The 16,550-nt window shown below is 41.7% G+C and overlaps 1 protein-coding gene across 1 annotated transcript in view; it reads left to right on the top strand.

Annotated features, from left to right (window-relative positions):
- The window catches only part of LOC132439500 (formin-2-like), a 313,506-nt gene that overhangs the window by 211,014 nt on the left and 85,942 nt on the right, over positions 1-16,550 (top strand). The window contains exons 9-11 of the mRNA XM_060033791.1: positions 12,543-12,634; positions 12,795-12,924; positions 13,978-14,124. Coding sequence (XP_059889774.1) covers positions 12,543-12,634; positions 12,795-12,924; positions 13,978-14,124 — 369 coding nt within the window. The remainder of the gene's footprint in view (positions 1-12,542; positions 12,635-12,794; positions 12,925-13,977; positions 14,125-16,550) is intronic.

Genomic DNA, 16,550 nt, shown 5'->3' on the forward strand with positions numbered 1-16,550 from the left:
TTGGGAAACTTCTACTCACCATCTCGTCCTAGTGAATATCACTGAACCTTTGTTATCCCCTCCTTCCCCCTCTGTCATTCTTCTGGGTCATAAACCCTCGTGTTATAAACGCAGAGAGAACTCATCTCTGGAGCACTTAGCTTGGACGTTCCACACACATTCCCAGGATTTACTCTCATCCCCTCCATGGAACATCATGGAACTTCTGTGTCTGCTTTTTTCCCTTAGTATCATATTCCCTTGGAACCCACTAAGCACTACAAAGAAATATTTACCAAATGAATGCATTTATTTATGGTGAACATAACACTAGCTTTGACACGTTCTCTTAAACAGAATGTTTTTAAAAACATTGAGGTTTTGATCATTACTTAAATGATGGCATATATTTTAAGGAGAAAGAGGAACTGTGATCAGATGTTCAACAAAGTTAATTTGGGGTCAGTTTTTACTTTTACATTTGAAATAAAGACTCTTGCTTTCTCGTCATCGGGACAGAAAGCCGGGTCTCTGGAGCCACGTCACAGAATCCGCCCTCGCACTCGCACGCACATAAAGCACAGCAGGGGAGCTGCTTGGGTTGACCTCGCCAGCAGCGTCAAGGTCACTGGCTTCCTTGTGTATCCGTGAGGGGCCTTAGAGAGATTGTGCTCATGACTCTGTGGTGCTTCTTTCTGCTCCTGACCTCCTTTTCCCCACACACCCTCTCTTTTCACATTACCAGACCCACTACTAATGTCAAGAAGTAATCCCTTGACATTTACTGTGTCGCTTCACATTGCGACATTTGCTCGACAGGCTCCGGTGTTACCACTTTCCTTTCCTTTCCTTTTTGAGTCTCTTTATTTAGGGAGCTTCCAGCAGAAGGATGAGTCATCCCGAATGGGTACCCCTTAGACCAGGCTGTTAATTCTCAATCCATTCCATTCAGTGCTTCCTTTTCCTAACAAATATTTATGTTTCTGTTGACTGAAAAATATGCCCAATCTGAAGGTTGAGAATTATGTTTTATTCGGCAGACTTACTGAGGACTTAAGCCTGGGATACAGCCTCACAGAAAACTCTGAGGGACTGTTCCAAAGAGCTAAGGGAAGAGTCAAGATACACAGGAGAAAAAAACATGTAGTCGAACTTCAAAAGATTATTGCTAATCACAAAGACAGACATCTCAAGTTAACGACCTCAGCACTTTTCTGTGTATGGGAAGATGCAAGCGTCTGGGCTCATGGAAATCATTCCTTTGATGTGTACCTTAACTACCTAGGGCCAGTGTCCTGCTTTACTCCATCCTGAGTTCCCTCAGGGAGAACATGTGGGGATAGCTTGATGACTGCAACATCCTTTGTTTACTGAAATGGCAGCGACATTCTTTGTCCACATTTCCTTTACCATCCTGAGAAGAAATTCATGGATAAAAATTTTTCTACATATATAACTTTAAAGGTCTAATGTCTACACTCTAAAGTAGAAGTAACAAAGTAATCTATAATATTTTATGATGCTTGTAAATTATTGAACCAGAAGGTATGATGAAGGAGACCAATATTTGTCCTTTTATTTATAATCGCCTTGAATATAGCAGCTAAAATTACTTTTATCACCACTAATAGGATTTTCCAAACTGGTGAACACTTGCTAAAATTGAAGTAAGGTTTTTCTTAGATATGACTGGTAGCTCCATTTCTGGAAAGCTATGTATATTGTGCCTATTAAAATATAATATTGAATATTTAATTAAATATTTAACATAATGTATATAGAAATAATAGTGTATATTAATACCTTGAAAAATAATTTATGCTTACACATTTTCTTTTCCAATTATGCTCTTGTCTATAGTATGCTTCTAGGAAATGTGCTAGGTACCTATTGCTGCCCAGCCTCCCCCAGCAAGGAGGATATACTTCTGCGGGGTAGGTGCAATATGCATAAATTTTTAATAACCATAAAGTAATTCAAGTGTTAACATTCAACGAAATAATAGTTTATCCCAATATATATCATAAGGCACTTTAAGTCCTATCTCCTAAAAAATAGTAGATATGAAGGCTGTTGGGTTTGGGGAGGGGAGATGTGGCATGTCTGTAGCTGGGAGCACAGGTACTGCTTGAAAGACAAGAATAGAGGGATGATTGCTGTGTTATGCCTTTGCCAGAGTTCACACTTCCCTGAGAAATTCTGGTCCAATTACAGACTATTCAGCTCTCCTCGGGGGAAGTCTCTCCTGACACACATACATTAAACCTTTCCCAGCAATTTGCCGTGATAGCAGGCAGGCATTAGAGAAATGGTGCCGTTGGCTAGCAACCACGATGAATGTTCATGCCAAGCTGGTGCCGTAAATCTTTGCTGTACCTTCTTTTATTATATATATATATATATATATATAAATATAAATTACATATATATGTAATTTATTTATTTGTAAGTATATATGATTTTATTTTTTAAATATCTTTATTGGAGTATAATTGCTTTACAATGGTGTGTTAGTTTCTGCTTTATAACAAAGTGAATCAGCTATACATATACATATGTTCCCATATCTCCTCCCTCTTGCGTCTCCCTCCCTCCCCCCCTCCCTATCCCACCACTCTAGGTGGTCACAAAGCACCGAGCTGATCTCCCTTTGCTATGTGGCTGCTTCCCACTAGCTATCTATTTTACATTTGGTAGTGTATATATGTCCATGCCACTCTCTCACTTCGTCCCAGATTACCCTTCCCCGTGTCCTCAAGTCCATTCTCTAGTAGGTCTGCGTCTTTATTCCCGTCCTGCCTCTAGGCTCTTCATGACTTTTTTTTTTTTTTTTTTTTTTTTTTAGATTCCATATATATGTGTTAGCATATGGTATTTGTTTTTCTCTTTCTGACTTCAGTCTGTATGACAGACTCTAGGTCCATCCACCTCACTACAAATAACTCAATTTCATTTCTTTTTATGGCTGAGTAATATTCCATTGTATATATGTGCCACATCTTCTTTATCCATTCGTCTGATGATGGACACTTAGGTTGCTTCCATGTCCAGGCTATTGTAAATAGAGCTGCAATGAACATTGTGGTACATGACTGTTTTTGAATTATGGTTTTCTCAGGGGCTATACCTTCTTTAAATCCCTTTTTCTGCTGATGATAGAGGAGTGTACTTAGACTAGGAATGTAATAGTTTTTGTAGAAGAGTTGCAGGTTTGGCCTGTGAATGGTCATATAAGGTAGAGATATTTCAGTGGTAGCAAGTGTTGATTGTTGTAGGTACCTGCTAAGAGCCTTGGTTACTCCAAAGCAGAGAACTGACTTGAAATTATTCATGAACAGGAATAGCATTGGATGGTTTTGACATTCTGCTTGAGGGGTCCATCATCCTTCCCTCCTTGTTGCCCATGATTGCGATAACTAGCATTTAGCTCAGCAATTAATCAATTAAAGGAGTAGTCAAATCTCTTCATAAGGATGTAAAATTCCTATCATTTTCCTTCACTGAATTTTGGGGAAAAAAAAGTGTCTCCTGCCATTCCAGTAAGCAAAGAATGTTGCCCACCGTCAAGCCATCAGCCACAGTGGCTGCCCCCGACATTTAGGGTGGAGAAAAATAGGACACTGGCCTCAGATGGCTGAGGTTCACATCAAAGGAATAATTTCAATGGGCCTAGCCTCTGGCATCCTCCCATACACAGAAAAGCACTAACATCATTAACTTGAGATGTCTGTTTTTTGTGTTTAGCAGTAATGTTTTGATGTTCAACTACGTGTTTTTTTTGTTTTCTTTCTTCAGCAAAAAGCCCCTTACTTCTTTGGAACAAAATTAGATCTCTCCCATATTGCTTCTGAGGACGTTCTGGAGAATAGTTTGGCAGCTTCCTAAAAATACATTCTAAATATACATTTAACATATGCCGGCATTTATCTGAGAGGCCCGGCATACTCTCAGAGTATCTGAGAGGCTATATCCTGGGCTAGAGTCCTCAGTAAGGTCCCCGATTAAAACATAATCCTCAACTTTTAGGTTGTGTAGGGTTTTTTTTCAGTTGACATTTAGGAAGTTGAATGATTCCAGATATATATTTGGCTCTGAAATCTTTGTTTACTTACCAGTATATGGTGATTTGCCAATATATGGTTAAGTGTTATCTCAGCCCTTGACATACAACTTGAGATTGCTATGTGTCTATGACCACCATTGCTATGTGTCCTTGACCATCATTTTGTAAATTCCCCTCAGCCCTTGGCATTTAACGAAATTCCAGTTGTTTGTTTTACCTGGGAGGAAAGATCTGTTGGACTGTAGTATGTTAGTCTGTGGACTATATAAAGTATATCTCTTGAAAAGCTAGTTTTTACGATTAGAGGAAATACAAGTCAACAAATAGTATAGGGACCACCCATAAAGTCTTGAATGTGTAATGTATAAAAAGTATATTTTAAGTGGTCGTTTAATAATACAGAAGCATTTCCCCTTGAAATTGCTGAGACGTCCCTAGTCCAATACAGAAAAGGATATTTTATTTATAATGTATCTAACATGCATGTTTTTTATTCAAATAAAATGAGAGGAACTAACCATTGGATGGTTGCCAAAGCAGACACTGGGGGTCAGGTACGTAACTAAATAGTTACAGGCTAAGGTGACAAGTGCTGGGACAGAGTTCTGTGGAAAGAACAGGACAGTTGCTGAAGAGGTGACAGTTACTTGATTTGGGGAACCCTGAGTAATCTTCGTAGTGAGGCAAGGTTTGGGCCTGTTTGCAGATGTTCTTATAAGCTTGAGAGTAGAGATGAGGACTTTCCCAGCAGGTGGAGCAGAGTGATATGGGGTGAGGAATTTTGTGTTGGAGGAAGGAAGCCCACAGGAGAGTTGGAATGGGATTTGGGAGAGGCTGAGATTGACAGGGATGGATGTGGCATTGAGATGGGAGAGGGGGAAGTCTGCTCCTGAGGTTTTTTCAGGACTGATGAGCTAGGAAGTGTTGCCTAACAGGATGAGGGAGGGGAGAGACCGAAGTCCGCTTCTTTCCTGGGTGTTTGGACCAAGATTGGATATTCAAAGGAGGAACGTATTTGGGGACATAAAGGAACAGATGAGCAGTGGGCTGTGTTGATTTTTTCTTTTAAGTTTTTATTTTGAAATAACTGCAGATTCACTGGATACAACATACAGAGTACACAGAGGCCCTGTGTAGCCTTCATCCAGTTTTCCCCAGTGATAAGATCTTACAAAAGTGTAGTACAGTGTTAAAATCTGGAAATTGACATTGGTATGACCCATAGACCTTTTTTTCGATTTTGCTGGTCCCTCATGCACTCCTTTGTGTGTGTGTGTGCGTGCGTGCATGCACATGTTTCTATGTGTGTGTAGTTCTGTACAGTTTTATCACATGTGTTGATTTGTGTAACCATTACTACAATCAAGATACAAAATTGTTGGGAATCCCCTGGTGGCCCAGTGGTTGGGAGTCGGTGCTTTCACTGCCAGGGCCAGGTTTGGTCCCTGATTGGGGAACTAAGATCCCACAATCCCTGTGGCACAGCCAAAAAAAAAAAAAAGATACAGAATTGTTCCACCTCTGCACAGACCCCTTTCCCCATTCCTAATCCCTGGCAGTCACTATTCTGTTTTCCATCTCTGTAATTTTGTCATTTTGAGTGTTATATAAATGGAATCATATAGGATGTAACCTGTAACCTTTTGATATTGGCTTATTTTCACTCAGTATAATTCCCTTGAGATCCATCCAAGTGTTGAGTGTATCAAAAGCTTATTTTTTTCCATTGTTGAATAGTACTCCATGGTGTGAACACTCCAAATTTGTTTCCTACATTGAGGGACATTTGGGTTTTCAGGTTTTGGCTATTACAAATAAAACTCCTATGAATATTCATATACATTAAGTTTTTGGTGTGGTTATAAGCTTTCTCATCTTTGCGATAAATGCCCGGCATATGTTAAATGTATATTTAGAATGTATTTTTAGGAAGCTGCCAAACTATTCTCCAGAACGTCCTCAGAAGCAATATGGGAGAGATCTAATTTTGCTGCATCCTTGGTGCTGTCACCATCTTTTAAGTTTTAGCTGTTGTAGTAGGTAGGTGTATGGTAATATCTCACTGCGATTTTAATTTGCATTTTCCTAATGGCAAATGATCGTCTTTTCATGTGTTTGTCTTCTGTGTGTTCTCTTTGGTGAGGTCCACGTCTTTTGCCCCTTTTCCAGTTAGATTGTAGGCTCACTGTCAACCCTCTGAGCCACCTCATTGTGCCTCGTTGCTGCCGGGGGTGGGAGAAGTACCAGCTGCCCCCCAGACACTGGGGGGGGAGGTCGGGGAAGAGTGTCGCTAAGTAGCATTGCCTCCTGCCAGCCAGCTTTACCGCATTGCTGCCAGGTCGGGTGATGTTCGCTTCTCCACTCGGCCACACTGATTCTGCGAGGGGTCAGTTTTTCTCTTGGTTTTTGGCTCGAGTAGGACAAGTGTTAAGAATGAGGTTTTTTCTGCCAGACGTCCTTTGTCTAGAGGTGGTCCTGCATCCAGGCCTCTCCAGCACCCCACTGGGGATGAAGGAGGAAAGAAAACACGGGGAGCTTACAGCTTTCCTCAGCTTGTGAGGTTCCCGGCCAGTCAGCCTTCCCTGCATTTTTCACAGCTTTCCTATGTTTGTTTATAGTCTTAGTTCCAGGACTTTTAGTTGCAGGAATGACTGGCAAGGAATGGGGTGTCCTCATCTTGGCCCCATGTTGGTCTTCAAGACCCTGGGCCCCTTCAGTAGGCAGCCTGGGGCTCAGTAGCACTTCTGTAAAAAAGACATCTGTGTCAGCCCCTTGACATCAGGAGACGATAGGTGAAGGCTTGGACCTTGGCACCCATGCTTACTGGTTGAGACCTGAGACTCAGCATTCTCATCATATGATGGGGGTGATGCTGTTGGTGATAATGATGCCTGTCAGGGCTCTGTGAGGACTACATGATATTGTACATGGAGAACACTTTGCAGGGTGCCTGACTGTTATTAAGGGCTCAATAAATAGGAGCTCTTGTTTTATCTACAGGTAGAAGAGACTCTTGGCTCTAAGAAGATCATTTTTGAGCTTAGTGAGAGAACAAAAGCCAGATCGTGGGGATTCATAAACCAAGCCCAAGATGAGAGAAGTCAATTTTCCTCTGAAATTCTGAGCTGGAGAAGGAGAGGGAGGGCTGTGAAGGGCTCAGGGAGTGATGGGTGGGGGAGAAGGGAGTTTGAGGCTCAGGTAGGAAAGAAAGGGCTGAGGGGAAGGGTGAGCGGAGAGAGGGAGAGATAATTACAGATCAATTACAGGAAGAGGAAGGTTGCTGCTGATGCTGGATCAATAGCACAGGAGTAAAGAAAAGAAAACTCCTGGAGACCAGGCACAGTCTCCCCTCAACCGCCATCCAGCACAGAACCGGCTGCCTGGCTGCTGTCGTCCACATCACCAGACATTGTGACCTTGACTTCTCCAAAGTCAGACACCCACTGTTTCAAGGCCTGGTAGTTACTGTTTCTATTTGCAGAAAGGGGAGAAAAGATGAGATTGAATGAGGAGATAGGACGTTAGGAAGAAATGAGTGACTTTGGAGTAATTTATATATAATAAACTCCATATGTTTGTGATTATTTCATCAGATATTTATTAAACGTCTGCTTTATTTCAGGCATGTGCTCTGGTTGCAATGATGAAAACATTGACATTATCCTTGGGCTTATGGAGCTGTCTTTGTACTCTGGGAGCCACGCCTCCCAGACTCATTTCCAGTGGTGATGCCCAACGGGGCTGTGTCCCCAGGAGGACCCAGGCTGGTGAGGAGGTGAAGGGCGGCCTCCCCAGAGCAGAGAAGCAGGGGTGCTGAGGGGTGAGACGTGTGGGGAATGTTCCAGACACAAGGCGCAGCGTCGGTGTAAGAGGAGTGGGATCCACTTGAGGAACTGGAGGAAAGCCAGTGGGGACAGAACTGCTCAGCAGGTGTGGGCAGGACACAAGATGGGGGCGGGCAGCGGGCCACAGGTGATTCGCGGGCACCCGGGGTCTGTGTGCTGATCTAAGAGTGAGGGTCAGCCGAGACGCAGGCGTGAGGAGTGGCGTCGAGCACAGGCTCCGGTCTGCATCTTTACAGAGTGACACTGCGTACCCTGTAGGGTGGGTGTCATAGCTGGGGGCGGTGACGGGGGCCAGGCAGAACGAGCGGGAGGGTGGTGGCCCGGGCCGCACGACGGCATTGGGAGTGGCGGGGGAGAGCGGCTCTGAGGCTGGGCGACTCAACGGCGTCCGGCTGGGTGACTTGTTTCCACTTTGCTGTCATCAGGACCGCTAAGTGTTTTGGGGAAGAAAACATGAGTTTGTTTTTAGACTTTTTTGTCCAAGGTGCTTTTGAGCTATGCAGGAGAAAATATTGGGGAAGCAGTTGCTCGTGTGGACGTATGCAGGGGAAAACGGGCTGTCTCGGAAACGCGGGCTGAAGCCTTTTGTCGTGTGTGGGCGGGTGGGAGCGCGGGCCTGACGGTGGGGACTGAGGATGGCTGTCGGGGCTCCAGGGACAGGGGGTGTGATGCTGTGACCAGCGGGAGCCCATCCGGAGGCAGACATGAGGGCGAGGGCTGAGGCCAAGATTTAGCGATGAGACGTAGACTAGAAACACTGAGAAAATGGTAGAAACCGAACGGGGACTGGTGAGAGTGTGGCCTACACCGTGTTCCCACCTGCATCCCTTGGAACACCAGCTCCTTGGGAGCGTTTCTATCTTGTTCTCTCTGTTGCCCTCTCACATACATACTTTTTATGATCAATTAGGTATGAGGATAGCTGATAAAATGAAATAGGTTTTTCAACAACATAACTTCTGAGAGTATTTATTTAGCGTGTACCATACAGCATTTTTTTGGCTGCACCGCGCAGCATGTGGGATCCCAGTTCCCCGACCGGGGGTTGAACCCCACCCACGCCCCCTGCAGTGGAAGCGCGGAGTCCTAACCACTGGACCTCCGGAGGAAGTCCTCACACAGCAATGCTTAATGAATCTCAGGACCCAAGTCAGTGTTCCCTGGAACCCCGCTTGAGAAACACTGGCTGAATGCCAGCAATAGACTCGGCATCAGGAAAGCACGTTACCCCTCTCAACAGCTTCCTCTCCCCCTGCACCCCCTGCTCCCCAGCCCCATCCTCTCTGGGAGCTACGGTTTTCCTCAGGAGTTGGAAGAGCAGCCTTCAGTTGCAGGGCATGTGGGTTTAGGGACGCGGAGGTCAAAATACCTGGTGAAATCCGGGGCTGGCAGCCAGGAATCCAGGTCAGTTCTGGCCAGCGGTTGAGTGAGGATTGTGTCTGGGTGTTGGATGCCGTGAATCTTTGGTAACTGGTGAAAGCCTCCAACTTAGCAGCAATAGATCTATTTCATTTTTAGGCAAACAGGAACTCTTGAGAAAAGGAAATTCTGGTACAAACCTGCAGGTAATCGGGGTGGGAGTGGGAAGGGGGAGTGTGCAGTAAGCAAAGGAAGGTAGTAACCAAAAGACAGCCCCTGTGCTGGAGACTGAAATCATCTGGGCTTGTGAGACTGGGAGAGGGAAGCCTTGCTACCTGAATGTTTGGAACTTGGAAATTCCTTTATGTTGTTCATTGGTATGTGAGTGTGTAGTTACTTTGCCCGTGTGTCTTTGGCCATAAGGAAAAATGAACCTATTTCGATAGATAACTCTCATCACCACTGGTATGGTAGAGTGGTCACTAGCATCCCCTTCTTATAAAGAGTTATGTATAGTTTTAAAAAGCAGTGGGGGGGCTTCCCTGGTGGTGCAGTGGTTGAGAGTCCGCCTGCCGATGCAGGGGAGGCGGGTTCGTGCCCCGGTCCCGGAGGATCCCACATGCCACGGAGCGGCTGGGCCTGTGAGCCATGGCCGCTGGGCCTGCACGTCCGGAGCCTGTGCTCCGCAACGGGAGAGGCCACGACAGTGAGAGGCCTGCATACCGCCAAAAAAAAAAAAAAAAACCCAACAAAAAAGCAGTGGAAGATTGCTGTAGCAGGGTTGAGCAAATAAGAGTGGTGTTATGAGCAACATGATGTGTCGTGTGGTGGGATTTTCCTTGAATCTGAAGCCCAGCGTATATATTTTTATCTCCAGTGTCTGGTGTAGTGCCTGGTAAACAGTCCGTCTTTGATTGAATCGGTGGATGAATAAATCCCTAAAATTCATCCTTTTTAAAGCCCGACCCTGATGATTACTTCAAACTGGTGGACCAGAGAAGAACCCTTGAGACTAACTTCATTTTGGGGGTCAAACAAAGCCAGAATTATCGAGGTGACCTCTGAGTTCTGGTACAGATTTGTAGTCAATAGTTTACATAGTTGATGGTTGCTGATAAGAGTAAGAATTTGGGGCCTTAACAGCTAGAAAATAACTGATTTTTGCTGGATCCCACATGTTGTGCAAGGAGAAAGCCAAAGGGCAAGAAGAAGCAGTTGGTCTTGGTGTACTGATGAATAGCAGAATTTGTAGATTTGATAAATATTGCTTAAAAACCTACGATGTTTTAGTCCTACTTCTTGTACCTTTACACACATGAGTATTCCTGTGTAAGAGATGAATGATGGATACCCAAAAGAGTTGTGTGGAATGGACGTACAGGTGAGTGAAGTCATATGTACTTTTGCTGGGCATAGCTTTCTTATTTCTTTATCTACCTATTTGTGTTCTAGCATTTGAAGTGACTCATTCTGTCTCATGCAGGCATAGGTATCTATTTTGGATTCAAATTACCTCATAAGGATTCTCATTGTACTCTCAGGATGATGCTGAGCAGTTGGCATTGTATCATCATGTCCTCACTAGTTCTTATTTCAAGTGTCCTGTCATTAGATTTCATCCTTTTACTTCCCTCTTTTCCCCAGAACTGGAGGCCTTCTATTTTCATATTCAATTACTGATTTAATTTTTCAATGTTTAAAAAAAATTACTGACTGCTAACTGCACAGTCACCCCTCGGTATCTGCGGGGGCTTGGTACCAAAATCCGCAGACGGTCAAGTCCCTTAAATGAAGTTGTGCAGTACTTGCATATAACCCCACACACCCTCCCGTATGCTTTAAATCACTCGATTACTTATGATGCCGTGTAAGTGCTGTGTAAAACGTTGATGCAGCACAGTGAATCCAAGTTTGCTGTTTGGAACTTTATGGAATTTTCCCCACATGTTTTGGATCTGCATTTGGTTGAATCCACAAATGCGGAACCCACGATACTGAGGGCTGACCATACCGTAGTGAACCATACCAGTCACTAGGACCATAGCAAGACATGGCCTTCCTCCTCCAGAAGCTTGTAGGCATGCGTGTGCATCACCAGTGAGACACTGTGGTACGTGTAGCACAACACAGAGTGAACACAAGGTTCCGTGCTGTTCTAGAGAGAGACTGGTTATAATGGGGTCGAGGTGGGCAAGGCAGGCTTTGTGGTGGACGTCATACCTTTACTTCTCAGTATCCTTTTTGTCACATTACGTTCCGGAAGCAAAACTGATCAAACCCTCAGAAGATCTACTGATCAGTCATCAAGTCTTTCCATGCCAAAAGCAGCTTCCTTGGAGAAACTAGTCTTTTCTAGTTAATCCCATCTATAGAAAAACCTGCATTTCAGAACAATCAGTGAATTCAAAACAGAACATTCTTTGTTTAGAGGAAATCTGTAGTCTCTAGAAATTGATCAGGTTCTGTCATCTACAGCAGTTTATGGCTGAGCTGATTTTCTGTGTAAACAACAAATAATGGTTGAAGGAATTTTAATATCGGAGGACTAGACTCAAACCCAAGATACGGTGGTCTACTCAAACTTGTTAATGCACTTAGACAGTATAGTATTTTGGCTGTTTTGAAACATCTTTGTGAATTACAGAGACAAGACTGAAAATAAAATCATCCAAATTCTCCACAAAGAGTAAGTTTGTGTCTCTTGAAGCCTATAAAATCTTCTACCTTATGTTAAAATGCACAGGATCCCCTCCTATAAAGAAACAAACTTAGAACAAAAAATTTTTAGCTTGAGATTTTAAAAGGTGAAAGAAGACACCTAGAAAGAAAAGCCTAGAGCCATTTTTGTATCAAAAAGAAAATTCAGAAGAATCAAAATCTTTTATTTTTGTTCCATGACTTAATAATTCAATTGTACTGTTCTTTCCCCAAAACAGATATAAACAATGATTGCAGTAGTTAAATAGGTACTTTTCCCTTTAAAAATCTTTAACAGCTTTAGGATCAAATTACTTCCAAATTTAACTTGATTAATTTCTGAATAAGAAATGACACTTTAAAATTAATTTCTTGCATTCTGGAGGGTATTATAAACGGCTAAAAAACAAGAGAGGGAAACTGTGTTGTTTTAAAACATGCTGGAATAAATATTTTGCATGTCACTAACAGACAATAACATTTGGAAGATTTAGAGATGATCTTTACTTCAAACATGCTAAGAAATATGAAAATATATAGAGTTTTGCTGTATTTGAGATAATCATTATCTAAAAACCACTTGGCTTTTGTTGTTCCAGAGAGCACAGTCAGATGAACTGGAAAAAATTGAAAAACACGGCCGGTCCTCCAAAGACAAGGAAAACGCCAAGTCTCTGGACAAACCTGAGCAGTAAGCAGGGCTTCGGCCCCGCGGGCGGCGTCCAGGCCACGGGGGGCTCTTTCCATTCAGAAAATGAAGTACCTTCTGTGCATCAGTATCATGAATGATGTGAGGATGAACGTGTTTATGTGCATCATTTTTTCCTCTTAACTTGGCTTTATTTCCTTAGGTTCCTTTACGAACTGTCACTAATCCCCAACTTTTCAGAGCGAGTCTTTTGCATCCTGTTTCAGTCCACATTTTCAGAAAGCATTTGCTCAATTCGGCGCAAACTGGAGCTGCTACAGAAGTTGTGTGAGGTGGGTGCTGGTCCATCGGCGGCTGTCGCTTGGGTTCTGATCTTTAATTGTGTTCAGTCATGTTCATATTTCAAACGAGTTTTCCTTTATTTACCATAAGTACTCATAAAATTTGAAGGATAGGGGTCCCACCAGAGAGAACGTATGATGACTGAGCATCAAGGTCAAAGCAAATGTGCAGGAGGGCGAGTGGACCCGGGACAGCGCTGCTGGGGCACAGTCACTGGGCATCCACCCACGCAGGCTTCTGTCCCCCTGCTTTTGCCAAAGCACAATATTCCCTTGTCATGGGCCTCTCCTCCATCAGACTGCCAGCCAAAAGCCACGTGAAGACATTTTCTTTATTTTCCTCCATTTTGGAGAGGGCCCCTCAACAAATTGTTAGTGATTCAAACCAAATGCTTCAGGAGCAGCTGTATGGCTCGACAGAAGATAAATATTCTTCTGAAAACAAAGAACAAATGCTTGGCAGAAATTACCAATATTAACATTTAAAACAAATTGTCAAAATAGCACCATTCTTTCTGGCTATGGTAAATCATTTTGAAAAGTAGTAAGATGTCATGAAAGACACATTTTCAGAGGAAGTGATGTACAAATTCAACTTAAACTGTGTGTTTTGGAAGAAATGAGTATGAACCTTTCAGGGATAAATCTAAATTTGGAAATTAAACTTTATAACTACGTTTTGGTAGTTACACCTTATGCCAAAAATTTGCGTTGCACAGAGGCAGGTACAGTTAGGCCTATGGCAATGATATTATTTTGTGGTGGTTCTCATATCACAGCCATATTTGTTTTCCATGCAGTTACATCACAGAAATGACCTAGGCTGGTACATCTCAGCTACAGAAGCACAACCTGCATGCTTGTGGGTGGTGCAACTTTTTCTAAGTTATCTTTGGAGACACTACTCTTAAATATACTAAAATGAGCACTGATGAAGTTTGGATGTGACCCCAAATTATTAGTATAATATGAATATCTGCCACTGACTTAAGGTAATTCAGACAAGACTGTGAGTGAGAGATTCTTCTTTATCCTGTTTTACAGACATTAAAAAATGGCTCAGGGGTCATGCAAGTTTTGGGTTTGGTTCTTGCCTTTGGCAACTACATGAATGGTGGAAATAAGACTCGGGGACAGGCAGATGGTTTCGGGTTAGACATCCTCCCAAAGCTGAAAGACGTCAAAAGCAGTGTAAGTATTTCGGGTGAGTGAATGTAGCACACTGAGGACTGGGCATCTTGTTGAGTAATAAGTTTGACTGTAAACCAGTGTGATAAATATTTATGTCCCAAGGTAAAAATTTCCTTTGTGTTCTAAGCTAGACAAAAGTAGTGGCCACCATATATTTGTGATCTAGAGAAGAATAGTGTTTCCTAAAGTGAGTAATTTTGAATCCTGTGTCTAATGAATAATTGAGAAGACAGTATTTTAAAATAAAAATAATTACTTTTTAATATCTTCCCCATGTTTGCTAATATTTATCCTTTTGGATCTGAGGACTAGTTGATTTCTATAAATTAGACAGTGTATCCATCCCTTTCTTCTCTCCATGTTAAGCAATGGAGGCCAACAGGCCCATGTTTTAAAACCAAAGCAAAGACGAGTGAAAGTAGTTAATAAATAAAATTTAAAAGATGATCCTGTTTTTCTCTATATCATCCTCTCCTTGATACTGGTATATATGAGAATATCTAAGCCCTTTTGCAAACCTAATTATTATTTTTTATTCTACTTCTGTAGTTGTGTTTGTTTAAAATTAACATCTAAGAGATTATGAGAGTGTCAGTAGAAATATAACATCAGGGAAACCACCACAGTGGTCAGAGTTAAAGCCTGACATTGTAAACTTAGAAAATAATAGAATTCTGTTTCTCTGATAAAAGAGTCTTCACAAAGAACTATATGATGAAGGAAATTATGAAGGAAATGTTTTTAAAATATTGAGTTTAAGTGAACAATTGGCTTATAAAAATGAAATTACAGAGAATTGGCCCTCCTAGATAAGGCAATAATCTCCCTGATAGAAGGGAGATACTTTTTTTGCTTTTTTTTGCCAGTCAACAACTCACTGGTTTATTCATTCATATCCACTCATATGTTCATTTAACATTCCTTCATCGGACTTCTATGAAATGCCAGACAGTGTGCTTTTCCATAATTGGGAAAAACATAGTCCTTGCTTGGAACACCAACAGCATATATTTTTTGTGATTTTTATGGTTATATTTCTTCAAATGATGTTTTATTTGTATGATATACATTTTCATATGAACCTCCAATATGTCAACATGATAAATCATTTATTCAAAAACAAAAGGTTTTTTTCTAAACACATGGTAGTTTTTGAATAGTTCTTACAGCTGATTGTTGGACTGAAACAAGTAGTTTTTGTAAATAACATTGGAATACAAATAGCATCAATATAATGTTACTTATCAAAATGAATCTGAAATAGATTCTATGATCATAATTATATATGAATAAAGGTTTTTTTTTGTTTTTTTTGTTTTTTTTTTTGCGGTACGCGGGCCTCTCACCGCCGCGGCCCCCCCCCCCTCCCGCCGCAGAGCGCAGGCCCAGTGGCCACGGCTCATGGGCCCAGCCGCTCCGCGGCATGCGGGATCCCCCCGGACCGGGGCATGAACCCGCGTCCCCTGCACCGGCAGGCGGACCCCCAACCACTGTGCCACCAGGGAAGCCCAGGGGTTTTTTTGTATTAATTGATATACCTTATTCAATCCTCCTATAAGTTAAATTTCGTTAATTTAAATAATTAAGGAATAATCTGGAAAAAATAATCAAGAAGGAAGTTTTTAAAAAATAATTTCACTTGCATTCTCACAAGAGCTATATGCAAAGTCTATTTGGTTCTTTCTGTATAAAATGAAGATAACTATATCTATATAGTTATATAGACCTGCATAGATGGAGCTGTTCCTTGGATCAGTCAGAATTAACTTCTGCTCAGCACGCCTGTCAGCAGGCATTTAATGTGTTTTGTTAATTGATTCAGGTATTGCTGATCATTTCACTGATTTGCAAGTTAGGAAAGACAAAGGAAGTCAGGTGCTTAAATCATTTTACAAGCACTCCTGTTTCTAATAAATGTATTACTTTTATTATTATAGCTATATATTTCCATGTAATATATGTATATAGAAATATATATGGGGAGTCTAATAGATATATTATCATGTCATGTCAAACTTGATTATAAAGGGATGTTGTTCTTTTATTATCAGTGGGGGAAAAATCATGGTTAGATTGAACATTCCAGAAAACAAAGTTTGTATTATAGGGTGTATTTTTAAAATATGTATTTGGTTTCACACATTCAGATTATCTAATACGAATTTTGAGCAATGAAAAAAAAAATAAAAATTAATTCCTCTAAATATGCCAGAAAGAAGGTGGAAAGCTATTCTTTGAAGATTGTTCGATATGAAACATTTTTTTTCTTTAGAACTACATATATTACATTATTTATAGCTGCATGGATATTAATTCCTAAATCTCAGTTGCTGACATAATTTATAATATGCATTTGCATTTTTAAAGCTCCAGCTTACTTGAAATAATACTTAACTTAAAATTTCTTAATCTACATACTAACAAGC

This window comes from Delphinus delphis, chromosome 16, assembly GCF_949987515.2.
Source record: "Delphinus delphis chromosome 16, mDelDel1.2, whole genome shotgun sequence".
NCBI classification, from domain to species: Eukaryota; Metazoa; Chordata; class Mammalia; order Artiodactyla; family Delphinidae; genus Delphinus; species Delphinus delphis.